This window comes from Erythrolamprus reginae, chromosome 3 (genome assembly GCF_031021105.1).
Source record: "Erythrolamprus reginae isolate rEryReg1 chromosome 3, rEryReg1.hap1, whole genome shotgun sequence".
Taxonomy (NCBI): domain Eukaryota; kingdom Metazoa; phylum Chordata; class Lepidosauria; order Squamata; family Dipsadidae; genus Erythrolamprus; species Erythrolamprus reginae.
This window is the reverse complement of record NC_091952.1, coordinates 181260376-181288363: the sequence shown is the minus strand read 5'-3', so window position 1 is coordinate 181288363 and position 27988 is coordinate 181260376. Positions and strand designations below refer to the sequence as shown.

At 39.3% G+C, this 27988-nt stretch overlaps 1 protein-coding gene across 1 annotated transcript; it reads left to right on the top strand.

Annotated features, from left to right (window-relative positions):
- Window positions 1-508: 508 nt before the first annotated feature.
- Window positions 509-25788, top strand: DEK (DEK proto-oncogene). Its single transcript, XM_070747338.1, is given in 12 exon segments — window positions 509-584; window positions 4158-4312; window positions 10073-10174; window positions 10445-10500; window positions 10502-10555; window positions 14206-14300; window positions 15666-15786; window positions 16007-16192; window positions 16675-16810; window positions 19182-19330; window positions 23949-24017; window positions 24450-25788. Coding segments are annotated over 11 exon segments (1122 nt in total). The 5' UTR covers window positions 509-584; window positions 4158-4170; the 3' UTR covers window positions 24462-25788.
- The last annotated feature ends 2200 nt before the right edge of the window (window positions 25789-27988 follow it).

Here is a 27988-nt window from a genome sequence, read left to right as displayed (position 1 = left end):
ACTACTATTATTACTATATTATTATTATTATTATTATTATTATTTATTGGTAGCCTATCTCACCAATGTGCTACTACTTCCAAGTATTAGCTACTGGAGAATTTGTTTCAAAATAGCTGCTAAAAGTTAAAACATTGAAGCGGAAATTACTGTGCAACTCAGAAATGTTCCTTTTTGGTGTTATTGGGAAAAAAGATATTTTGTTTCTATAAGCTGACAATCTGTAAACATCAATACTGCATCAGAAAAAAATCAACTGTATTTTAGCCTGAAATGCTGTGGGAAATGTACCAGTATGGTTAGTTTATGGTATGGTATGGAGTATTATGCAAGACCAGATGATTGGTTATTTTCATCCCATGATGCAGTTGGTAAACATATTGTACAAATTCATCTGTTGCACCCTCGCTCCACTAACTTCACGAAGCAGCCTCTTAAAATAGTCTATTTATATCTGCAGAGATTAAAAGAATTACATACTTCAGTGAAGAAAAGATACAAGTGTGAAAATCAGACACAGAATGTCGTATTGGAGTTTATCATTTAGCATTGTACAAAAAGCTATGGTGTCCTTATTCAAACAGGTTTGTTTTTAGAGCTAGTAGTTTCAGGTGTATTGTCTTATCCAAAATTACCATTGAATTTCATGGCGGAATGGAATTTTTGAACTTATATTTCACTTCTCAAAAGTTCTGAATATTATAAATAAGCTATGTTATTTAATGCAAAGCTTCATTAACTTAGACAATTTAAAAAGGGGATAAATGCATTCAAGGAACATACGGCTTTCATCACTGAAAAACTACCGTATCCCTCTTGACTATCAATATTTGGTAAATGCACTTGGAAGATTCTGCTCTAGTTTTCTCTTGTGGTATCCATATGTATTCAAGTTATCATGGTCTAAATTGATCTTTATTATGTTCTTATGTATAATAGTGACTTGATCAAAATGAACAAGGATTTTTAAGTCTACCTTGATTGCTATATCTATACATTGACATTTTTTGGTATTGATTCTATACATATTTATTTGTACAGTGTATATTAAGAAAGCCAAGAATTGACTAATTTCAGCATAAATATTTATTTGGTATTCTATCTGTCCCTCTACCAAATTTACCAAGCATATGTATACCAAATACCTATTGCTTTTTGCCAAGTTTGAGGAGCTCTAGAATGGAAATCAGTAATAAGTGGTGGATCAGCACAATGTTTAGGGCCAAACATACTGAAAAAGTTTCAAGCATCTTAGACTAATGGTTGCTGTGTGACCTGAGGTCAAAGTTGAGGGCAAATGTGGTGTTATGTAAGAAAGATAACTGATAAGTCCTTGAGAGTTAAACCCTATGTCAGTGTTTCCCAACCTTTTTTTGAGCCGCGGCACATTATTCACATTTACAAAATCCTGGGGAACATTGAGCGGGGGTGTGTGTGTGTAAAAAAAAGTTTGGACAAAAATATCTCTCTTCCTCCCTTTCGCTCTATTTTTCTCTCTCCCTCTTTCTCTCTCTCTCTCCCTTCCCTCCTCTTTCTTTCCCCTCTCTCTCCATCTCTCTTTGTTTCTCCCTTCCTTCCTCTCTTTTTTGCCCTCCTTCTCTCTCCCTCCTTCCCTCTCTCTGTCTTTCCCTCACCCTCCTTCCCCCCTCTCTCTCTCTCTCTTGCTTTCTCTCTTGCTGTCTTTCTCTCTTTCTCTCTTCCCCCTCTCTCTCCCTCTCTCTTTCTCTCTCTTGCTATCTCTCTTTCTCTCTCTCTCTTTTGCTTTCTCTCTCTCTCCCCCTCTCTCTCCCTCTCTCTTGCTATCTCTCTTTCTTTCTATCTCTTTTGCTTTCTCTCTTTCTCTACCCCCTCTCTCTCCTTCTTTCTCTCCCCCCTCTCTCTTTCTCTCTCTTTCTCTCTTGCTATCTCTTTCTCTCTCTCCCCCCTCTCTCCCTCTCTCCCTCTCTTGCTATCTCTTTCTCTCCCCCCCTCTCTCCCTCTCTCCCACTCTTGCTATCTCTTTCTCTCTCTTTCTATCCCCCCTCTCTTCCTCTCTCTTTCTCTCTCTACCTCTCCTGCTATCTCTTTCTCTCTCTTTCTCTCCCCCCTCTCCCTCTCTTTCTCTCTCTCCCTCTCTTGCTATATCTTTCTCTCTCTTTTTCTCCCCCCCTCTCTTCCTCTCTCTCCCTCTCTTGCTTTCTCTTTCTCTCCCCCCTCTCTCCCTCTCTCTTTCTCCCAGTAGCCGTGGGGCGACGGCAGGGTGATCAGCTGTGAAGCGGAGCTCCAGAACGGAGGCACAGATGGCGGTGGCTAGATGCCGTACAGTTCTGGCGTTGCGCTGGGCATGGATGTGGGGCTTGAGCCTCCGTCCTGGTCCAGCCAGCAGGCAAGTGCCAGCCACGCAATTCCAGCCTTTCCAGCCGCCGCCGTCGGTGCCTCTGTTCCTCTGTTCCGGAGCTCTGCCTCACAGCTGATCTCCCTGACGTCGCCCCACGGCTATTGGGAGAAAGAGAGAGGGAGAGAGGGGGGAGAGGAGGAGAGAGAGAGGGACCACCCTGCCACCGCCCCACGGCATGGCTCCTGCCCGCTGCTGCCGCCATCACCCTCCCGCTGCACGCCGCCCTCCCACTGCCGCTGCCCTCCCACCAAGCCCCAAAGCTCACCTGCTGACAGGGAAGCTCCAGCCGGGCGGGGCGCCGCAGCTGCTGAAAAACTTGGAAGGCGCAAAGAAGCAAGCTCAGCTTCCGGTCTCATAACTTTTTTCTCTTCGCAAAAAGTTGCGAGACCATAAGCTGAGCTTATTTCTTCGCGGCACACCTGACCATGTTTCGCGGCACACCAGTGAGCCGCGGCACACCGGTTGGGAAACACTGCCCTATGTTATACACAAGCCATTCTGCTGTTCCCCCAAATTTCTCCCTCTTAATACTAATAGCTTATATTACAGAACTACTGAAAGTTGGTTTACAAAGTTTAAATTAAAAGCGCCTGAGTAAACGTCATATTTTTAGACTGATTTTTGAAGCCTTACTTGAAACAAACCCATCACAAAACATTATATATGATAGAAAGAAACCTGCTCTTTCTAATGAAATAAAAATGAAGGTGATTGAAAGTGAGAAAACAGCTACAAGGCATTAAAGACGGCCCAAATTTTTTGGTGTCATTTTTAAACTAAAATAACTAAAATAAAGAATATTTACAAGTGGCTGCTAAAACTGGAATAATTGACAACAAGTACAGTAATACCTCGTATTTCGAACTTAATTGGTTCCGGGAGGAGATTCGTACGGCGAAAAGTTTATAAGACGAAACAATGTTTCCCATAGGAAACAATGTAAAAGCGATTAATGCGTGCAAGGGGGGGGAATCGCAAAATGGCGCTCCGCTGGGTGCCGCCACCCAGCTGTCACCTTTTGAAACAGCCGGGGGTCTTCTCGGCATTCTCCTGAACCCGAACTTTTGCCGAACTTTTCAGGTTTGGGTTCGGGAGGCCGCCGAGAAGCACCGCCGCCTGCCTGTCACCTTTTGAAACAGCCGGGGGCTTTTTGGCGTTCTCCCGAACGCCAAACCCAGAAGTTCGGCAAAAGTTCAGGTTCGGGTTCTGGAGGCCGCCGAAAAGCACCCAGCTGTTTCAGAAGGTTACAGCCAGGTGGCGCTGCCCAGCGGAGCACTGTTTTTGCGATCGGCGGCCGCGTTTTCGGCCGATCTGGAGCCTCAAACGGAGGTGGGGAATCCCAATAGGGAATTCCATGGGCGGAGCTTTGACGTCATGAAGACGTCCTTCCTGGTCGGCTGAAGCGTGGCCTCGAATTTATAGCAAAACATTCACATGAGATTTGGGGCTGTATTTAATAGGTTATATAACAAATACATATCTACTCTTAAGAAAAACTGCTTCTTATGGTGTAAGAAAATTTGAAAACAGTAACTGAGCTTATAGTAGGACTTTTAATCATTGTTTGTGGAACAAATATAAGTGACCTAATAAGTATATAACATTAAATGGTAATGAGGAGGCTCAAATATCATTCTAAGCCAAAAATAAACCAATTATGACTATACACATTGTATGAACTTTTGTGTTAAAAGATGCAACACTGCTGCTGTGTGTTGAAAGTCTCAGTACTACAATGCTTCATATGAAGTTGATATATTTCTCTATATTGTCTATGCAGAAGGAAAGCAGATATGTCTTCTGTTTCTGAAAAAGATGATTTACTTTCCACTGAACAAAAAGAAAAAAGGGACCCACGAACTGAAAACAAAGCTGAAAATAGTGAGGATGACGACGACGAGGAAGAAGAGGAGGAAGAAGAGGAAGAGGAAAAAGGTGAGTGGAATTTATTCTGAACAGACATTCAAATGCCTGTAAAGACAGCAAGCTATTTTCGGATTCTGTCCTACTCTGGCTCCTTGTCACTTTCACATAGAAACTCTCCAGAATAGAGTTTATTGTAGAGAACAGTGAATAAGTGTTTACATTTATTTTCTGTTCATTATACATTAAGATGGAGAATTTGAAATTGTGGGATGTTATCCTCAGTAGTCATATTTAAAAGGAGGCGGAATCATGCTCATTTTTAAAAGAAACTGTCACTTTGTCTTGCTGAGTGGAAGTATGGTTTGGCATTGATAAAACTGTTTGTTCATTTACAAGCCAAGTTTAGAAACAGTAAGTCTCAGTGAACCTCACCAGATTTGCCTGAAAGGGAATGCACTTCCCAGTGTGAAAGAGAACAAAATATCATTTTTGCTTGCATAAGAGGACCAAAGATACATTCCTGGTACAAGCTCCAGCAGTCTCGTTTCACTGTTGGTGCCTGTAGATCTGCCTCAGGACCAAGAAAAAGAAGCTATAGTGTTTTCCATAGGCCTTTCCTGTTGCTAAGTTACTATTATACTGCAACAGGTTCTGGCATGCCCAATGCTAATACAACCCAGAGTGGAGATAGGCTATCTGGGGAAAAATGTGCTGAGGAGAGTTCTGTATTGTCAATGCCATTCCACCTATGCAAGAATCACCAAGTCATCTATCAGGTCAGGCAAGAGACCTGGCTCTGATTGTTGTCTTAAAATTGCTTGCCTGTGTGGGACGACTTTTAAGCTGGGTGAAGAGGTTGTCCTGCTGATTTATTCCTCCAAAGGGGCTTCTGGGATTAGGCACCAAAAAGATTCCCCAGAAATAGGCAAAGGAAGCAGTCGGTATTGGCTGCACCATACTACAAGTAGTGCTTGACTTTCAACCACAGTTGAGCCCAATTTTTACATTAAGTGATTAAGTGAGTCATGCCCCATTTTATTACCTTTTTTGCCATGGTTGTTACATGAATCGCTGCAGTTGTTAAGTGTGTCATATAGTCGCAACGAATGTGACTTGGAAAGGTCACATTTGATGATCACATGACCCCAGAACAGTTCAATCATCAGAAATCTATGCCAGTTGAAAACTGTCAAATTTTTATCCATATAACTATGGGAATGCTACAATGATCGGTCAATGATTGGTCATAAGTCAAATTTTTAACCAGCTTCTGAATAATCACTAAATGAATGGTTGTAAGCCTACTAAATTTAAATAATAAATGAATGTATATAACTATACTCTCCCTAACTAACGTTGTCAGACTACACTTAAATAGGGCTCCCATTGTTCAGGCATATGAACCATGTCACTTTGTTATGATAGCTCTGTTTATGGAAAGGACTTGTCACACAAATGCATTTAATTTAGCAGATCATGGTACCAAAACGTTTGAGCTTTGCAGTACCATATTTTTGGAGTATAAGACGCACCAGAGTATAAAATGCACCTTAGTTTTGGGGGAGGAAAATAGGGAAAATAATCTGCTTACCAGATATTTGGCTAGCATCCTCAGTCTGGTCAGCTTCAGCACATTATTTTATCCACTGGTTAAGGCTTTAAAAAAACCTTATTTGGAGAGAGTAACAATGAAAGAGCTTGCAAGCCAGTAAGAGTTGGCAACATCATTAGCACCTGGTTAGGCTGGAAAGAAACATTTGGAGCAAGTAGAGCAATGAAAAAAAATCCTGCTAAGACTTTGGGCTTGGAAAACATTCTTTGCAAAGAGTAACAATGAAAGCTTGCAAACCGGTAAGAACATTGTTAGCACCTGGTTAGGGCTGAAAAGAAAGCTTCGAAAAAACTTACATTCAGAGTATAAGACGCATCCAAATTTTCAGCCTCTTATTGAAGAAAAATGTGCGTCTTATACTCCAAAAAATATGGTAAATCTTTAATAATTTTAGTTCTTTTATTTGAAAGTATTTATGTAAATGCTTAGTTGAATGTCAAGCAATATTTGATGACATATTGGGAGGCAATATTTGCATTTCCAGTTATTTAATTCAAAATATTATATTTTCTCATCATGCTTAAGAGAAATGAAACATGACTATATATACAATGTATTGAGAAATATTTTGTTGCTGTTTGTTGATTATCTTTGCTAACTAAAACAACCTTTTGAATATATAGTAATTCATATTTGTGTTCAGTATTCATTAAATACCTACTAGTCAATTTGTAATTGAAGATTCATCTGTTGATATTGCATCTATCTACAAAATCCTTTGGTTCCCAAAAACCAAACAATGCAGTTCCTAATTTGCAGGCAACAGTGAAGAAAGTATAAATATATTTGAGGTATAAAAAAAAATAGGAGTATCAATACTATGTATCTATCTATCTATTTATTTTAATTTTTTTATTTCTAGGCCGCCCTTCTCCAGCAGACTCAGGGCGGCTTACAAAATAATATCAATACAAAACACAAATACAATACAAAATTTATGAAACCCAAGCCTAAAATCTAAATTTTTAAATCACAGACATTTAAAACTATTTCAACCAAGTTCAACGGTTCCAGTCCTGCCAGCAAAGGCGTGTTTTTAAAACCTTTTGAAAGGCTGGGGGGGGGCAATACGAATCTCTGGGGGGAGTTGATTCCAAAGGACCGGAGCTACCACAGAGAAGGCCTTTCCGCTAGGCCCTGCCAAGTGACATTGACCTGGAGAAGGCCGGCTCTGTGGGATCTGACCAGCCACTGGGATACATGAGGCAGGAGACAGTCCAGTAAGTAATCTGGTCCTAAACCATGTAAGGCTTTATAGATAATAACCAGGACTTTGAATTGCATTCGGCGACCAATTGATAGCCAATGCAGCTCATGGAGTGATGGTCATATATGGGTGTACCTTGGTAAACCCATAACAGCTCACACAGCTGCATTTTGGGCTAACTGCAGTCTCTGAACAGTCTTTAAAGGTAGCCCCATGTAGAGAACATTGCAGTAAGCAAGCCATGAGGTGATGAGGGTGTGAGTGACTGTGAGAAGAGACTCCCTGTCCAAATAGGGCTGCAACTTGTGCACCAGGCGAACCTTGGCAAACGCCCTCCTCGCCACAGCTGAAAGATGATGTTCTAATGTTAGCTGTGGATCGAGGGGGTCAGTAATTCCCCCCCCCCAGGGTAATGGATGGATAGATGGGATTATCCTTGGGAGGCAAAACCCACAGCCACTCCATCTTGTCAGGGTTGAGTTTGAGCCTGTTGACACCCATCCAGACCCTAACAGCCTCCACTGCACATCACTTCCACCGCTTCACTGATTGGACATGGGGTGGAGATGTACAGCTGGGTGTCATCAGCGTACTGATGGCACCTCACCCCATGCCCTTGGATGATCTCACCCAGCTGTTTCATGTAGATATTAAATAGCAGGGGGGAGAGGACCGACCTCTGGGGCACCCCACAAGGGAGAAGCCTCGAGGTCGACCTCTGACACACACCCCCCCACTAACACCGACTGTGATCGGCCAGAGAGGTAGGAGGAGAACCACTGCAAGACCGTGATCCCACTCCCAACCCCTTTAGCTGTCGCAGAAGGATACCATGGTCGATGGTATCGAAAGCCACTGAGAGGTCAAGAAGCACCAGGACAGAGGATAAACCCCGGGCCCGGGCCCACCAGAGATCATCCATCAATTCATGCTAGCTCAAGAATTCTGGGAGTTGAAATCCACATGTCATACAAGAGCCAATTTTGCCTACTCCTGTCCTACACCTATCACCATCCCCCTGGGCTCCACCTCTGGTAATCTTGGAAAAAGAATTGTGAGGTCCATTTCATAGACAAATGATCAAAAAAGTACCAGCCTCAAATAGTAACTCCTTGTTTGAAAGCTTGTGCTCAATAATTTCACCCTCATCTTCGTGCTGATCTTTAATAAATCACTGAAGATGTTTTATGTCCTTTCTTGCTTCACACTCTCTACCATTACTTGGGCGTCCTCCTCGATCCACAGCTCACATTAGAGAAACATCTTTCAGCTGTGGCGAGGGGGGCGTTTGCCCAGGTTCGCCTGGTGCACCAGTTGCGGCCCTATTTGGACCGGGAGTCACTGCTCACAGTCACTCATGCCCTCATCACCTCAAGGCTCGACTACTGTAACGCTCTCTACATGGAACTACCTTTGAAAAGTATTTGGAAACTTCAGATCGTGCAGAATGCAGCTGCGAGAGCAATCATGGGCTTTCCCAAATATGCCCATGTTACTCTAACACTCCGCAGTCTGCACTGGTTGCCTATCAGTTTCCGGTCACAATTCAAAGTGTTGGTCATTACCTATAAAGCCCTTCATGGCACCGGACCAGGATAACTACGAGACCGCCTTCTGCCGCACGAATCCCAGTGGCCAGTTAGGTCCCACAGAATTGGTCTTCGGGTACTGTCGTCTGGCGGGACCCAGGGTAAGAGCCTTCTCTGTGGAGGTTCCGACCCTCTGGAATCAGCTCCCTCCAGAGATTAGAACTGCCCCTACCCTCCTTGCCTTTCGAAAACTCCTTAAAACCCCCCTCTGTCATCAAACGTGGGGGAACTGAGACATCTCCCCCTGCCTATGTAGTTTTTGTGCATGATATGACTATGTATTTTATATTGGGGTTCCTTGCTTTTTAGATTTTTTAAATGTACTATTGTTATTTTAGATTCTAATTATTAGATTTGTCATTATATATTGTTTTTATCACTGTTGTGAGCCGCCCTGAGTCTGCGGAGAGGAGTGGCATACAAATATTATAATAATAATAATAATAATAATAATAATAATAATTCGAAATCCAGCATAGTGATCTCGTTTGCTGTGTTGTACTGACATAATAATAATAATAATAATAATAATAATAATAATTATTATTATTATTATTATCCCATTCCTAAGAAATCCTACATCAGGAAGCTGAATGGCTTTAGGCTAGTTCTGACATCTGTAGTTATGAAGCCCTTTGAGAGGTTAGTGCTGGCCTACCTGAAAGTCATCACAGAGCCACTGTTAGACCCTTTGCAGTTTGCCTGTAGCAAATACAAAGACAGATGATACGATGACAGATGTAGTGCAATATGGCATTGCACTACCTCTTGCAACACCCTGAATCTCCGGAGACCAGTGCTTGTCCATACTTGTAAATGGATTATTAGCTTTTTGATAAACAGAAAGCAACAGGGGAAAGTGAGGAAAGTTAACTCTAGTACCTGGGCAATTAACACAGAGCTCCCTCAGGCCTGTGTGCTCTCTCCATTGCTCTTCTCTTTATATATCAATGACTGCATCTCTAGGGATCCCTCTGTTAAAGTACTGAAGTTTGCAGATGATACAAATGTCATTGATCTCATTTGAAACCATGATGAATCTGCATATAGATGGGGGTTGAACAACTGACCATGTGCTGCAGCTGGAACAGTCTGGAGCTGAACATGCTTAAGACTGTAGAGATTTTAGTTGATGATTGTATTGCTTTGCGTGTACACTTAAAAACTGCTGAACCAGAGACAAAATCCTTGTTTGTCTAATCATAGTTTGTCAAATGAAACCTATTCTATTTCATTACATTTTATTTGTGGATAAATTTTGAAATTATTTGAACATCTGACTACGTCTCACTAATTTGCCAGTATTTTAGGTCAGAATACTTTTTCAAATGACACACTCTTATTAAGCTTACATATTACTTTATTTTCGTTTATTCTGTACAGTAATTTCAACCATTTGAAACTATCAAATTGTCTTTCAGAAAAGAGCCTCATTGTTGAAGGAAAACGAGAGAAGAAGAAAGTAGAAAGATTGACAATGCAGGTATCATCATTACAGAAGGAACCTTTTACAGTTACACCAGGCAAGCTATTTATTTCGCATATTACACTTTTTTTGTTTGAAATCAAACAAGTATTAATTGAGGAGAAAACCTTTGTGTATATAATATGAAAAAATCATATTTGTGATTTTTTAAACTATCCTATGTTTAGGTATTCGGGACATTTAAAGTTTATTTAAATGCAATAAATTAAAATACGATTTGCAATAAATATGGGGATGAGCTTTGGTTAAAGCAAATAACAGATTGGCTAAAGAGTAATTAAGTAACATTATATAATTGCTTTTTCAGGAAAGGGTCAAAAACTTTGTGAAATTGAAAGAATACAGTACTTTTTAAGTAAGAAGAAAAACTGATGAACTTCGGAATTTGCACAAACTTCTTTACAACAGGCCAGGCACAGTAAGAAATTTCATTCATACTGTTTTAAGTTGATATATAATGATACTATGTATGAAATCACACCATTTCCTAGTTTAGGTGTTGACAATGTGCGGCTCCCAAGCTGCATGCAGCTCATTTGTCCCCCTGCTGTGGCTTCCTTCTGGCTGGCTGGCCTTGCCCTCCCCTCCCAGTCACTCCTCGCATGACTTGAGAAGGTGACGGCGGGAATGGAGTCTCAGTCCATACATTAATACTTAAATAAGAATAAGAAGTACACAAATCTAGATTTTGTTACAAGAGTTTTACAAAATGAATGAAATGTATTTATAGTTCTTTCTTTTTTGTTTTCAACTTTATTATTTGCATCTGCATACTCTAGATCAGTGTTTCCCAACCTTGGCAACTTCTGGGAGTTGAAGTCCAAATATCTTCAAGTTGCCTAGGTTGGGAATCACTACTTTCATGGGCCACTGACAGGAGGAAATGGCTCGCATGCTTTGCCCAAGAGTGTTTTAGGCAGGTCACAAAACAGACTTTTGACGGGCTGCCACAAAGAAGTGGGGGAATGTATTTTTCCAAAGCAGAGGAAGGCAGAAAAAAGAAGCAATGGGTGGAAACTGAACAAAGCGACAAGCAACCTAAAACTAAGGAGAATCTTCATGACAGAAACAATTAACCAGTGGAACTGCTTGTCTCCAAACGTTCTGGGTGCTGAATCACTGGAAGTTTTTAAGAAAAGGACTGGACAGCCATTTCTTTGAAATAGTATAGGAGCTCCCCCAAAATCCATTTTTTCTTTTTCTCTTTCTCCTCTCCTTTTTATTCCCATCCCCTTCTTAATTACATCTCCTTCTTTCTCCCCTTACTCCTCTCCTTTTTATTCCCATCTCCTTCTCCTCTTACTCCTTCTCATTACATCCCCTTCTCCCCTTCTTCTCTCCTTTTTATTCTCATCTCCTTCCATTTTCCCCCTGCCTTCCACTTCCTGGGGGAGAAGACAACTTTCTCTCTCTCTTCCCCCCCCCCCCCCCCCAAGCTTTTAAATATCATCCTTATTTAGAGCCACGGATGCCTGCTCGGATACTTGCTTAATTTTCCCAAAGAAATTGGAGTAAGAGAGATTAGGAGGAGGAAAAAAGCCACACACACACATAGAAGACGAATCCAAAGATGGAGAAGGGACCCTTACAAGCCCAAGTCACTGCCTCTTCCATGCCATCTGCCTTTTCTTCCGAAGGAAAAAGCCCCCAGCCCAGAGATGGAGAGCTGCAGTATGAAGTGAGAAAAAAGAGGAAGAAAAACATTTCAACTTTAAAAACCCAGGAAGAGACCTTCTTTTCCCCAGCCACGCATCCCGTTTGGCTGCTTCTGAACTAAAAGAGATGAAGTTTGGAAATAAATGAACCAAGCAATTGAGCAACAGGGCTGTTTTGTTTGCCGCCAACAGAACCACTGACTGATCTGATCAAAGATGATCCCAATGTAGGGGACTCTGCGGGGTTAATTTGGCCGGGCAAATTAGACACCCTCGCTTCATTATAAAAGTGGATCCTGGCAGCTGTGGCTGCACTACAATGTAGAAACGGGAAATGGAGCAGACAACACGAGGGAAGGAGGTGCAGCAAGTAGAGAGGGCTGCTTCATTGCCCATCAGCGCCACTTGCCCCAGCTACCACCAGCCAGATGCCCTCACTTCCCCCAAGCATTTATTTGCCTACCTCATTTCCAGCTCTGTTGTGTTTCTTGCAATTGTGTGCAGGAAAACAAAAGTTTGTAGGATTTTTAAAAATTCAGTCAATTCCAACTTCGTGTGATTTTTTTTCTTTTGCAAGAAGTTAAAATTGATTGTAGTTTATTTTTAGTTCCACAACATTTTGTCTCCTTGCACAAGAAACGCAACGAAAAAACACTATGGAGCTAGAAATCAGGTGGGCTTCCGCTCCCCGCCCCCCAATGCCAGAAGCCACATGCCTTCCACTTCCCACCCAAAGCCCTTGCACTTTGCAATCTCCTACTGCCCATGGCATGCTGGCAGGCAGAAGCCCTCTTGATCCCATGCTCTCTCCTTCCTATCTCTTCCTTCCTGCACGCACAGGAAGGCTTTCCCATGTGGGGGTGGGGTGATCTCAGGGAAAGACCAACAAGCAGGGCATGGAGGCACTCGTGCCACCCAGTGCCAGTCTTAGATTAGCACTACCACCTTGGCCCTGTCCCCTGGGCATGCACACAGGATGCTCCAAGCATGCAAGAACTGCCCTGGCATCCTGGGTGAAGGGCAGCACTCAATCAGCAGTCCCCAGGGACGCTAGGCCCTGTGTGCTCACCTTGGGGGCCGGGCTGAAGCGGCACTGGAGATCCAATGCTGGGCCTGGGCAAGGACCCAGAGAGCAGCCAGACAGCAGCTGGGAGAGTCCGGGAGGGGTCTGGCGAGCCAGCAATTTAACAACCGGTTTGGCCGAAGTGGTGCGAACTGGTTGAATCCCACCACTAATCATGATGACAATTATATGTGCTTCAACTTACAACTGCAACAACCTATGACCGAAATTGTGACCACTGTGGTCATAAATCAAGGACTATCTGTATTTGATCCCAGATTCCTTTCATTTCCAAAACAATTAGTAATTGCAACAAAATTACTGTTAAAGAGAAGTAAGTGTTCATACTTATTGGCAATGTAAAATTGGCTACAAGTTTCCTTGAATCCTTTTCTCAGCTTTCAAACAAATATTTTTCTATTTATAACATATTTTTCTGTTATTAAGTGTCATTTTGATAAATATGAATCTGCTGGTGCTGGGTCAAGGTACAATTCAATTTTTCTTCAGATTCCAAATGTTTTTTTTATTATTTGTCACACAGCCAGATGTTTTGACTGGATTTGGCACTTTTGTCAATGCTGATCCTGTTCTGTTCAAATAGTGCTCCAGATTTGTTGGTACTGCTCCTAAAGTGTTAATACTACTCTTACTATATTTGCTTTTTTCTGCCACAGTTATGTTATTTCTTTTTGCATATGTTTGTATTCTGTTATTTTCTCCAAATTTTTCTCTTTTATTTCTATCTCCAGGCACTGCTATGTGCACTATCCAGACATTTTTGTCTTTTTATCAACAATGGTTATGTGGCAGATGCTTATCTGCCAGAACATTTTAACTTCATTTTCTATTACATTATCTCTTCTTTTATTTGTTAGGAAAAAGAGAAACTTATTTTTCCTAACTTCCTGCTTGCAGACAAATGGTATTTCTTGGAGATGTTCCAGTGCATCATTGTTGCTAGTTGATCATGTCATTTGTCACCATCTTTTTCAACAGCTAACTATGTGGCTCACTGTTTCTTCAGCTTCTTTGCAGAGGTGGCATTTGCTGTCTATTGCTCTCTTTTCAGTTCTGTCACTTTGTGTGGATTTGTTCTTAAGACTTGGTATTGTGCAGCCAGAATTAGCCCCTCTTGTCTTTTTACATATGGGCAGCTTCCATTATGATCGTATATCAAAGACTACTCTGTGATTTGATTGTTATATATTTACAATTTAGTCAAAGTTGACACAACAGTTTGCTATTTGATTTTAAGGCTACACATTTGTACTTTGATATTTTGACAATTAGATGAAATAAAGAACATTGCAACATTATTTTATACTCACCAATGGTATTCTTTTATAGGTTACTTCACTGAAAAAGAATGTAGGACAGTTCAGTGGCTTTCCATTTGAAAAAGAAAGTGATCAATACAAGAAAAAGGAAGAAATGCTAAAAAAGTGAGACTTTAATATGTTTAATCAATATAATTAATGTTCAAAGTATTTAGAGCCTAATGTGCATTCCCAGGACAAAATTCAATTATTAATTTCACTGTGCAAGCATTTCAGATCATATTTGCGAATATAATTTGACATTATACTCTAACACAGTACATTTAAAAAATTAAACAACTAAAATATAATCATTACCTTAAATTATACTAAAATATTACATTGTTGCTGATATGCTTATAGCATGTAGCTTTGAGTATAATTTATTGCATAAAATACTGTAGGTTCTCACATTTGTATATTTAAAATGCAATCCAATCAAAAGAAACATATTAGTTCCCTTTGTATACTAGCTTTATAATTTAGCTATATTTGTATTTAAGGATTTGATGAAAGACTAACTTTTATTTTGGAGGAAATATTAAAAATCCTCCACTGTCAATTTTTAATGTTTTCTCCATTTGTATTAATTTGAAGGTCTTCCATAGTTTTCAAGTAGCTATTGGTATTTATAATTAAGAGAACTTTGGGGGCAATTTTATTTTATGTATAGAGAATATAACAATAAAAACAATTGTTCATATTTGAATTTTCATTAATTTTAAGAATACTTGATTAATGTGAGTGATTTGGGTATGTTGTATGGATGCTAAAAAGAAGCATAAAACATATTAATCTAGTCTATCTGCAAAATCCTGGTTGGTAACACTGATAAGGAGTGTTGATTAAAGTTTGGAAGGGCTTGAGGCCCCTACATTTTAAATACATTCATCTACTGGGGGTGAGGGGGTGTATTCAGTGGTAGGATTCCAAAAATTTTACTATCTGTTTGGTGGATGTGGCAGTGGAAGACTACTGCAAAATCCCCATTCCCTCACACTCCCAGGGACGGTTACTACAAAATCCCTATACCCTCCCCACCCCACTAACCTGCTTTCCAGCTGCATTCTCCTTGCAGGGCAACAAAAGAAGATCCAGTCGATCTTTAGCAGCAATAAACAGACCATGCAGATCAGCTGGGAGGCAGTGGGTAGATCAATTGGGTGCCCCAGCCTTGCAGGCTATGCTTTCCTGGAAGCCAAAATGAAGTACATGGCGTCTCCTGGAAGGGGCGGGGCAGGTGGGGGCAGTTTCAGCCATAGGTGGTATTTACTGGTTCACTAGAACTGGTCCGAATCAACTGAAGACCACCTCTGGTGTATGTGCGTGTATATATGTATGTGTGTATGTGTATATATATATATACACACACACACACTTATGTATATAAATCCCACACTTTTATATTATCTATATTTAATATATTGTCTATTTGTTTTACATATTTAGTAAATACTTATAAAACATTTTAAAAAGTGTGTTTCTCTACAGATACAGAAATGCAATGCTAAAAAGCATATGTGAAGTTCTTGATTTGGAAAGATCAGGAGTTAACAGTGAACTGGTAGCAAGAATCTTAAATTTCCTAATGAATCCAAAACCTTCAGGCAAGGTGAGAGCTATGCTTAGACCATTGTTTTAATCTAAGCTAAAATTGGGTTTACGACATAATTTGAACCTATAGTCCTACAAAACTATTTTCCCAACAAAATTTCAAAATAGGAAAACAATCATCAAAATTAGTTAAGTGACAGTATTTCTTATGATACATATAGAATATAAAACTATTTGATCATTTTTAAATAAATTACTTCATTTTCAATGTTTAATAGCCATTGCCAAAATCTAAGAGAACTCCTAAGAAAGGTGGTAAAAAAGAACGTAATAGCTCTGGAACAGCACGGAAAGCCAAACGCACCAAATGTCCTGAAATCCTGACAGATGAATCCAGCAGTGAGGACGATGAAAAGAAAGGGAAAGATGAATCATCTGAGGAAGATAAAGAAAGTGAAGAAGAGGTAAGAACTTGTATAAATTATATGTGCTAAATAATTATACTCTTGCCAATAATTTAAGTTAAATGGCAACAGCATGGGATCCGATTGTTACAAATACTATAGTCCCAAAATTCCTTAAATTTTTCCCTTTTAAGGTATATTAATGTTATAAATGATTCTTAAAAGAATTGGATGAATAATGGCAGTTATAACCTACAGTTTATAATGTTATAACATTGTTATTTTAAGGTCAATTTTTTTTCTACATAATAGATTTCTAGGCACTACTCTACATGTTCTATAAAGTATCTTTTTGCATACAAAAAAAATAGAAACACCTGTTCTAACAAGCCACAAATATTTGGGACAGGTAACACATGCAAAATAGTGTTTAAATGAGTTGCACTTTTATTTTATTTATTTAGCCTTAAATTTGCATTAGTTCAGTATGTTTAAAACTAATATTGAAATAGATTTTATTGTACTTTCTACCTACCTCGCAGCGACCTAAAAAATCAACAAAGAAAGAAAAACCCAAACAAAAAGTAGCTCCAAAAAGCAAAAGGGGTTCAAGAAACGCTAATGTCAAGAAAGCAGATAGCAGTACAACCAAGAAGAGTCAGAACTCTTCCAAAAAAGGTAAATCTCATCAAATCTCAGTTATTATAAGCTGACAATAATTATAATTTCAAATTGTGTGGGTTCTTTTTTCTTTTCTTTTTTTTGAGGAACCAAACATCTTTAATGTCTCAAAATATTTTGTACTATTTCATGGCTTTTAATGTTCATTTTGGCTGTTGAAACCAAAAAGGAAATGTCCTGGCAGGCCAATTGGAAATATCAAACTCCATTTCTATTAAACAACTTCAGTCACATGCGTTGGAGCCATTGCATGGAAACTAGGGCACTTTTGAATTTCATATTTTATCCAAAAAGAATTTGTTTCTACCATGTTTTCCCGAAATAAAGACATGTCCTGATATTAAGTCCAATAGGGCTTTTGGTGGCATGTGCTGAAAAAAGCCCCCTCTCTCCCCAAACTTAATTTCTGGGACATGCACTACACACCCGGCCGAGCCCACTTGAGGGCAACAGAGGCAGCTGCTCCCTCGCCTATTGGCTCCTATTTGTTCCAAGCTCCCCATCTTTCCCTTGGAAAGAAGGCAGCAGCAGCAACTCACACAGTGGAAGGAAATGTTTGGTGTCCATGTCCACGATTTAACTTATGCCCAGTGGCAATTGGTGGGGGGAAAGAGCCAAGGCAGCGGGAGGGCCCTGCTATGGAGCCCACCAAGAAAGTCACACGCTGAGGCAGAGATGCAGGCAGATGGATCCCGGGGCGGAAAGGTGGAAGGACACTTTTGTGTCTCCATGTCGTGCTGGCAGATGAGGGGGCAGGGCTCTCCCCTTTCCTGCAATGGTGGCTCCGGATCCTCAATCCCTATCTTGCCTCCTTCTCCTCGCAGGCAGGAGCATGTTTCAAAACACTGGCAGAGGCAGAGGGCAGAGGAGCCGAGCCAGTCCCGGAGGGTGTGCACAACACTGCAGCAGAGGGAGTTGGTAAACCTCGCCCAATAATATTACTGAAGTACAGGCCTTGTGTCGGTGCCTGAACGCACCTGTCTCTTGCTTCTCTCTCTCTGTTTCCTGGCCAAAAGAGTGCCCCCACACACACACACAAATAGCCTCACCCAGCCAGGAAAGAGAGCAAGCGAGAGGCGGGTGCGTGCAGGCACCAACACAAGACCCATAATTTTGTTGGGCAAGTTTTACCAACTCCCTCTGTCGCAGCGTTGCGCATACTCCATGGGACTGGCTGGGGTCCTCTGGGCTCTGCCTCCAGCTGTGTTTTGAAATGCACTCCTGCCTGCGAGGAGGCAAGGCAGGGATTGGGGCTCCAGAGCCGCAGCCATGGGAGGAGGGAGAGCCCTCCCCCCCCCATGCACCACCGCAACTTAGAGACATGCCAAAGTGCCCTTCCACCTGCCGCCCCGGCATCTGCACCTCTGGCTTGTGGGTGACAGTCGGCAGGTTCCATAGCGGGGCCCTTCTGCTGCCTTGGATCTTTCCCGCCACCGATCGCTGCTTGGCGAGGGGCGGCATAAAAGTCCAATTAATAAATAATAAATAAATAAATCACAGACATGGACATCAAACATGTCCTGCTTGGTGCATTGCTGCTGCTGCCTTTCCAAGGAAAGGATTTTGGGGGGGGGGGGGGGGCGGGGGGGGGGGCTGCGTTCTGGGGGCAGCCACCAGGTGAAGGAGCCTCCTTTTCCCCCAAGTGGGCTCGGCCTGGGGGCCGTGGCAGCAGGAGGGGGACTTGACGGCTAGAGAGAGTGCCATCAGCCTTGCCAGCAAGGCATGGGACACGAGGTGTTAGGTGAGCAAGACTAATAGGCAAGCAATGCACATCAGGACCCACCTGCTACATTTCTCAATAAAGAGATGCTGGGGAAGGGAAGCATCCAGGCTACAGTTGCCATTGGGGTGGGGTGGAATGTATTGGGACACCCCAACAGGGAGGGGAGGGGATGGTGGTGTTAGGACATCCAGTCCTGAACCCCCAAAATAATAAGCATCCCCCCCCCCCCCCCCAAATAATAAGGCCAAGGTTATATTTCAGGCATCCAAAGAAAATAACACCCTTTCTTATTTTCAGGAAAACATGGTATGTTCTGTCAGGCTAAGAGGAATTCTTGTTTTTTAATGAAACCCACCATATTAGAAATCAAACATCTTGATATCTTTTCTCATCAGTACTGGGTGAAAACCCAGAGATGACTGGGATGAGAAATAGTAAAGTTGGAAACTATGAAAACAGGAGAAAAGAAATCCAAAGCTAGAAAGGTTGGGGTACTGTAATCTAAAATAATCTTTCTCTTTCAAAATTCCCAATATGTAAAGCTTTCTTTATTATAAACTAATTTGCAATTTTATTCAAAGTTAAATTTGACTGGTGGAACGAAAAATCATTTATCTGCATTTTAACAAAATATTTTTCATTTAGAAAGTGAATCTGAGAATACTTCAGATGATGAGCCTCTAATTAAAAAATTGAAAAAGCCGCCCACAAATGAAGAATTGAAAGAAACTGTGAAAAAACTACTGGCTGATGCAAATTTGGAGGAAGTTACCATGAAACAAATTTGTAAAGAGGTATATATTTGACATTTATTTTATATACTATTTACTGTGTACATTTAGTTTTAAAGGCTGCAAATAAAGATTTGTACTATATATATAGTACTTCTGTTGTTTTTGCCTTTGAAGCAAGGATATAGTCTCAGCCTCCTTAACCCCACCCACACCCCCATTTAATGCTTGCAATCAACCCAATGAAGAGCTTTTTTTATTACAGACCATGCTGCATAAAAGAAAATACTGTACTGTGTAGAAAGAAAATACAGTTAAAATAGAAATAGAATGTAGCATTCTAAAATAGAATGTAGCATTCATGATAAAAAGGCCTCTATTTTTGTTTTGTCTACTTTGTCATCAACAACACATGAATTCTATAGAAATGAGTATGGTTTTGAGCGGAGGTAAACTGACAAGTCCATGGTCACTAATGAGGATCATAATGGAATAAAATTCTGCATATGAGCCTTGCAGTTCTAGTTTGACATTTTCAATATTGATTTGTACATTTCCTCTTTCATAGCTCTCCTGTAATACATTTAATATTTTTTAAATATAGCATTCAAAATAAATATTTTAATGAGATCTCAAGCAATATACACACAAATTTTCCTTTATTCTGTCTTTGTAAGAATTAGCTTCTGTGGTAGATTAGACAAAAATTGTTGCTAGAAATTGGGTCAATTTCTAGCAACAATTTCATGTGTTAATATCTTACCCCACTCCCACCCCCACTCTTCTTTGTCTTCCTTTGTTTGATGGATTCCTTTGGTTTGTACTGTCTTAGAGTCAGCTATACAAGAGAAGTCTAAGGAGTCCCGCAGTACAGCATTTAACCCTGCTGTCATGTTTCGACTCTTTGAGACTCGAAATCGAAGTTTGAGACCCTATACAAAATTTTCCCTGCATTTCTGAAACTTAAAACTTCATGATTTTTCCTTACTTCAGGGTTTCTCTCTATGATATTTTTTTTTTTGGGGGGGGGGGGGCTAGTTTTTGCTGGGCAAAAAAGGTCACACTTGTACTATTTTCGAATCTGTGTGACTCAAACCGAAAATTCTTTATTTTAAGTGCTTATATTTGGTCAATTTGAAAACGTCTTTCCCTTGGAAACTAGGTTGAACATTTCTGCACACAATGACATGAAAATTGAAATAAAAAAATAATGCTTGTTGGTTTATTTTGCTCATAAAAGCCCGCCCCCCTTTTTTGTGATTATTTTTTCAATTTATAGATAGTTTAGCCTGCAAAATGCGTACAATTTTACTAAATTTGGTGTGGGATTACTAGTTTGAACATTCCTGATCATAAGAAAAATATAAATGAACTGGAAAAAAAGATGCTTATTGGGTTATTTAAATCAGAAATAAGGCCTCCCCCTCGCTCCCCCCCCCCAGCTGCTTGCAACTATTTTCACTTTAAATTTTTTTTAGGCTCCAAATCCAAAATATTTTTAATATCTTAGGCATTGATTTACTAAATTTAACATTGCTGATCATCATAAAAATATTTGGGGTGGGTGGGTAATTTTTTTCTGGGCAAAAAAACTCATGTTGAGTCTGTTTCGGGTCGTATACGACCCAGACCAAAAATATATATTTTTAGGTACAGTACTTAAATTTGGTCTTTTTGAAAACTGTTTTCGCTGGGAAACTAGTTTGAACATTTCTGAACATAATGATATGAAAATTGAACTAAAAAAATTGATGCTTATATTTTTATTTTGATCAAAAAGACCCCCCCCCCCATTTTTTGAGCATTTTGTGTCAGTTTATTTATTTTTTTGGCTACAAATCTCTAAGGAATTTTTCCCCAGTTTGAACATTCCTGATCATAAGAAAAATAGAAATGGACTGAAAAAATGATGCTTATTTGTTTATTTTGCTCACAAATGGGCTACCCCCCTTGGCCTTGCTGTGTGCCATTATTTTCACTTTTTATATAGATTTGGCTAGAAATATTGGGAATATCATTTTGAAAAGCAAGCACATTTATAGCCAGACAACTAATTGTGTGGAAAAAAAATCCATTTTACTAAAAACAAGTATGTAATTTTGAAATTAACACTATAATTTGTATATAAATTGAAATAAGTGAACACAGCGGGGGGACTTTTATGTGCAAAATAAACAAATAAGCATCAATGTTTTCAGTTCAATTTTCATTTCATTATGTTCAGAAATGTTCAAACTGGTAATTCAATTCCAAAGTTATTGAAAATATTTGGAATTAGGGGCCTAGAAAAAATTATAAAGTGACAAGCTTGAAAAAACGGGGGCGTGCAGCCCTTTTATGAGCAAAACAAACAAATAAGCATCGTTTTTTTCAGTTCAATTTTCATATCATTATGTTCAGAAATTTTTCAAACTAGTAATTCCACACCAAATTTAGTAAAATTGTACGTTGTTTGCAGGCAAAACTATCTATAAATTGAAAATAATTTCACAAAAACGGGGGGGGGGGGATTTTATGAGCAAAATAAAAATATAAGCATTAATTCTTCCATTTCAATTTTCATTTCATTGTGTGCAGAAATGTTCAAAAAAGTTTTCAAAAAGATCAAATATAAGTACCTAAAATGAACAATTTGCGGTCCAGGTCAAATAGACCCAGGAACAATACAAGTGTATAGTGTTATTGAACAGGGTTAAAAGATAAATATCTAGGTCAGTGTTTTTCAACCGGGATTCCACAGAACCCAAGGGCTCCACAAGTGACAGCCAGGAGTTCCACGGCTTAATGAGGGGGGGGAAAAAACCCCGACCAGGACCATATCATGCAGCAGCAGCAACCCTCGCCGCTCCTTCTGCCTCAGGTCTGGGCTTTCATCGCTTTACTCCACTTTTTCCTGGGTGGGTTACAACATTAAAAACTACAACATAAAACTATGCCTCACCAATGCTAGCAACAATAGATTGGTTCCATCTCTATTCAAGGTCCCCAGACGAGCTGACAAAATCATGTCTTAAGGGCCTTTTGGAAAAGCAACAAGGTGAGGGGGAATTGTATTCCTGCGGCAATGATGTTCCATAAAGAAAGGGCCACCACTGAGAAGGCCCCTTTTCAGGGATCCATAGAAACATAGAAGATTGATGGCAGAAAAAGATTTCATGGTCCATCTAGTCTGCCCTTATACTATTTCCTGTACAGTGTTACCTTGTCTTACGAACTTAATTCGTAAGGTGAAGCAATGTTTCTTATAGGAATCAATGGAAAAGCGAATAATGCGTGCAAGCCCAAAACTCACCCCTTTTGCCTTACGCCGCTGGGAATCCCCACCTCCGGACTTCCGTTGTCAGCCGAAGCACCTGTTTTTGCGCTGCTGGGATTTCCTTGAGGCTCCCCTTCCTGGGAAACCTCACCTCCGGACTTCCGTGTTTTTGCGATGCTGCGATTTCGCTGAGGCTCCCCTCGCTGGGATTCAAAGCAGCACCGGCAAAAATGTAGGGAATCCCAGCGAGAGGAACCTCAGCGAAATCGCAGCATCGCAAAAACAGGGAAGTCTAGGGGTGGAGTTTCCCAGGGAGGGGAGCCTCAGGGGAATCCCAGCAGTGCAAAAACGGGCGCTTCGCTGGCAACTGAAGTCCAGAGGTGGGGTTTCCCAGCGAGGGGAGCCTTCGGCTGGCAACGGAAGTCCAGAGGTGGGGCATCCCAGTGGCGGCATTTTGGGTTCGTAAGGTGAAAATAGTTCGGAAGAAGAGGCAAAAAAATCTTAAACACCAGGTTTGTATCTTGAAAAGTTCGTATGACGAGGGGTTCGTAAGACGAGGTATCACTGTATTTTATTTTAGGATGGATATATGTTTATCCCAGGCATGTTTAAATTCAGTTACTGTGGATTTACCAACCACGTCTTATGGAAGTTTGTTCCAAGCATCTACTACTCTTTCAGTAAAATAATATTTTCTCACGTTGCTTCTGATCTTTCCCAAACTAACCTCAGATTGTGCCCCCTTGTTCTTGTGTTCACTTTCCTATTAAAAACATTTCCCTCCTGAACCTTATTTAACTCTTTAACATAAATGTTTTGATCATGTCCCCCCCTTTCCCTTCTGTCCTCCAGACTATACAGATTTATCACTAACAAGGACCTATTTCTTAAAAAACGAAAGTTAGATGAAGCTAACATTACTGAGCAATTTTTTAGATAAAAAAAATGGGGGGCTCGCCTTGAAGGGACATAAACAGTACAGGTACACGATACAGGTTCCGCCAGAAATCTGATGCACCTAAGGGTTCCCCTGAAAAAAAAAAGATTGAAAAACACTGATCTAGGTCATATGAGCCCTGCCTTTCAAGTTATAGGGAACATTAATCCATTCTTAAATGCGTTTGTCAAATAAAACAAGAGTAGTAAATCTTCAGGCGTAAGCGTTTGGCTCAGTTTTCTCTTTTCCATATATGAAGATGAGAACTGAAAAGGATTCACTATGAAATAGAGTTCAAGTCCGTACTAGTTGCTTGGAAAAATGAACAAAAATACTTTTTATTTTTATTGCATAATTTCCATAATGCAAATAGTTGAGGGAACGATTTTAATAATAAAAATATTGAAGGGAATTAAAACAGAATCCTTCCTTTTTCCCATTATATTTCATTTCACCTGATTAAACTTGTTTTAAATTGATCATTACAGGTGTATAAAAGCTATCCCAATTATGACTTATCTGACAGAAAAGAATTCATCAAAAAGACAGTGAAAGAGGTAAATTTATTTATTTATTTATTTCGACTTCTATGCTGCCCAATCCTTTGGGACTCAGTGTGGCTTGATAAAGGGATATCATATATTAAATTTAAATTATATGTCTTTCTTCGCTGAGATGGTTTTGGTAAACAAATATATTTTAGAAATCTTTAAAATTGAATACTGAACTTAACTATGAAACTCATTTCCTTAAGCCCAAATTTTATTCAACTCTGTGCTTAATGTACATCTTGGTAATTTTGCTTCACTGTTTGTTTAATCACTTCTTGATATACATAGATGTATAACAACAGCAAAAACCTTAATATTAATTGAAAATCATGTTGGTTTTTGGGAACTCTCTAAAGTAAGATGTTAAAATTGCAGCCTGAGTAAAATGTTAATGTAAAGATGGATTTATATAGAAGATGATTTTTTTTCTCTTTTTAGCTCATTTCATGATTTAATGGGAAGAAAATGAAGGCTACAGACTTGTTCTCCGGGATTTAAATATTTTACAAAAACCAGCAAATTGTAAAATTTATTTTGTTTTACTCTTTTGGTATAACAGAATATTAGTTGGAGATGACTATTGGCTTAATGTTCCGAGTGTTGATGGGAATTACCAAAATTAATATAATGCCTAAATTTTGCATGGTAATACATGTCCCCTACTTTTATTTTGTACATTGATATTTCTTTGTAAAAATAGTCATATAGTTATTGTAGATTTTAGTGTTTGTATGGTAGATTTTTTTTTAAAAAAAGAACAATATGAAAACTGTTGTATTAGTATAAACACATGCAGAGACTGTTAAATACTGCAGTATTGGGCATTAATTTTGAATACACACCCATTTTCTATCAGGAGCTAGTCACATGCCCTGACTAGGACTGCTGTTATGTTTTACTATCTTGCATGTGTATACAACTGAAAGTTGTAAAGCATGATCAATCACGAATAGATATTATTTTTGTACTTTTAAAGGCTTTTGTATATAAGCTTATTTCAGATTTCTTTGCTTAAAACCAGGTTAAGAAAGAAAAATGTGTTTTAGTTTTATGACCAGTACCAGTGTTTATGAATCATGTTGTGATTAAGTAGGAGGTAATTATAATCACTATACAAAAGATAGGACATTTCTTTTTTGTAAGGAATTTCTTAATTGCACTCATTTTTCAGTCATTAACTGAGTGCAGAAGATTATAGCTCTAAAGGTTTAATGTGATATCCCATATTGTTAATTCATTAAAAAATAAATATGATTTTTATTTCTAAAATGCTTTTTCCAAGGTGGGTAGTATTGACCATTTATCTGGTGTCGCTTTGAACAATTGCAAAATTGTATCCTTGTTTTGGATTCTCAGAATCTATACCTTGGGAGAATATATATTTAAATGCATTAATCTTTGATGACTCCTGCTTATTATGACACTAAATTAAATTAAAATCTCCATTCTGCAAATAATTGTTCATGAATTTTTTTATTCAATTCCAGAATGAAGTACCTGTTCACAAATTTTTTTAAGGGGTCAGATCATTATGTGTTAAAATTTCCAGCAAATGCCAAATAAATGTGTCATAAAATGAAATAAAGTATAACTAATTTCTCCATGACTGTATTAATTTTAAATAATGTATTAATATGTCATTTCGGAATCATAGATCTATATTCCAAAATATTGTTAATTGATCAACTTATATCATTTTAATCACTTTCTTTGCACACAATCATTTTTACTAAGCTGAGTGTAAGTTTTTTATTCAATAAATGTCTTTTAAGAAAAATGTACACTGGTATTTTAATACGTGCAGTAAACTTGATAAAGAATCAAAGGTGCTTGCGTGCGTCATATAGACAAAATATTCATTGTTTATGTTAAATGAAGCCAATTTTTAAGATAAGAACTTTATTTTTGTGTAGATAATGAGTATACATTGTATACATTGTCTACAAGCAACAATTATTCTAAAAAATAAAAAAGAGTACTAATGATTAATTCTCCAAATATTTCTAAGGAACTGTGAGTTGTCATAGAATCTTATCCTATTTCTCAGTTATTTCCTTTTCTTGTTTGTACGTTTTGCCTGTATATAATATTGACAGTTCTAATGTATAAAAGCAAGCTATAGTGTTAATTAAAATTAGGACTTCAAGTTGATTTATAATCTTGGCTTTTAGATATGTCAATCTAAGAGAAACAATCATATTTCATTCATTTATCTGTTTGGTCAATAAACAATGAAAAACGTTCAGCTTGGAGTCACAAGCAAATTATACTTTAAAAAGCAGAAATGAAAGCTATCTTACATGGTTAACCAGTATGCCCAAGTACCATTGTGCACCGTGTGCACAATTATTAGGCAAGTGACTATTTTGACCATATCATTTGTATGCATATTTTCCACCTCCAAACAGTAAAAACTTGAATAGTTAGCATAAGCATATCAGGTGATGTGTATTTGTGTAATGAGGGAGGTTGTGCCTAAGATCAACACCCTATATCAAGGTGTGCATAATTATTAGGCAGCTTCTTTTCCTCAGGCAAAATGGCCTAAAAAAGAGATCTAACTGACTCTGAAAAGTCAAAAATTGTACAAAGTATTTCATAGGGATGCAGCACTCTTGAAATTGCTAAGATATTGGGTTGTGATCACAGAACAAACAACCATTTTGTTGCAAATACAGTAGTCAACAGAGTCAGAAGAAACATGTTGAGAGAAATACACGCATCTTATGCCAAAGGTTTGAGACTAATCAAACATGAAGCTACCAGGGACCCATTATCCTCCAGTGCTGTCACATTTCAGAACTGCAATCTGCCTAGAGTGTCCAGAGGTACAACTTATTCAGTGCTCAGAGACATGGCCAAGGTAAGGAAGGCTGGAACCCTACAACTACTGAGCAAGACACTTAAGTTGAAACGACAAGACTGGGCCAAGAAATATCTGAAGAGAGATATTGCAAAGGCTTTATGGACTGATGAGATTAAAGTGATCCCTGATGGACCAGGTGGATAGGCCCAAGGCTGGATCAGTAATGGGCACAGATGCCAGCAAGGTGGAGGGGAGGGGCTGGTATGGGCTGGCATTATTGCAGGTTGAAGATGGACTCAAAATAAACTCCCAAACCTACGACCAGTTTGTAGAAAACACTTTCTCAAGCAGTGATCCAGGAAAAATCTGCATCTTCAAGAAGACAATGATTTTTATTCAGGACAAAGCTCCATTGCATGCATTGAAGTACTCCACTGCACGGCTAACCAATAAAGGCCTTAAAGATGAAAGAACAATGACATGTGCCACCCCCCCTTCACTTGACCTAAATCCTATTGTGAACTTGTGGGCCCTTCTTAAATAGGTGGTGCACAAAAAATTGATCATCAACAGATCAAGAAACTGACAGACCCTGCAAATGGATGGCGTATAACTGTTATTGAAATGAGGGGTGGCTATATTGGTCATTAATGCGTTTTTTGAACTGTCAAAAATGTTTCATAATTTTAAAGTTGTTTCTTACTAGTCTCACTTTAATAGATGAAATTAAATGAGATGGAATTTTTTTCATTTTTCACTTAGTTGCATAATAATTCTACACACTAATAATTGCCCAATAATTGTGCACACAGATATTCTCCTAAGAAAGCCATAACCTCACTTTTACTTTTTTAAATACAGGACTCAGGTTTGAGGTTTATTAACATTTTGGATTGACTGAGAGCACTGTAGTAGTTTAATAAAAGTAATCCTCAAAAATACAGCTTGCCTAATTGTGCACCACAGTGTATCTAAGTTCTTTCTAGCCTTTAGTCTTCTACTTTCATGAATTGCTATATTTTTTTGGACTATTAAGACGCATTGGGTATTATAAGGCCCACCAAGATTTTAAAGAGGTAAGTAAGAAATTTTTTGTCCTCCCCAGCCCCCAGGAGCACTTCGCAAGCCTCCCAAACCCTCTGTGTGCCTCATTTTATGCAAAAATGGGTCA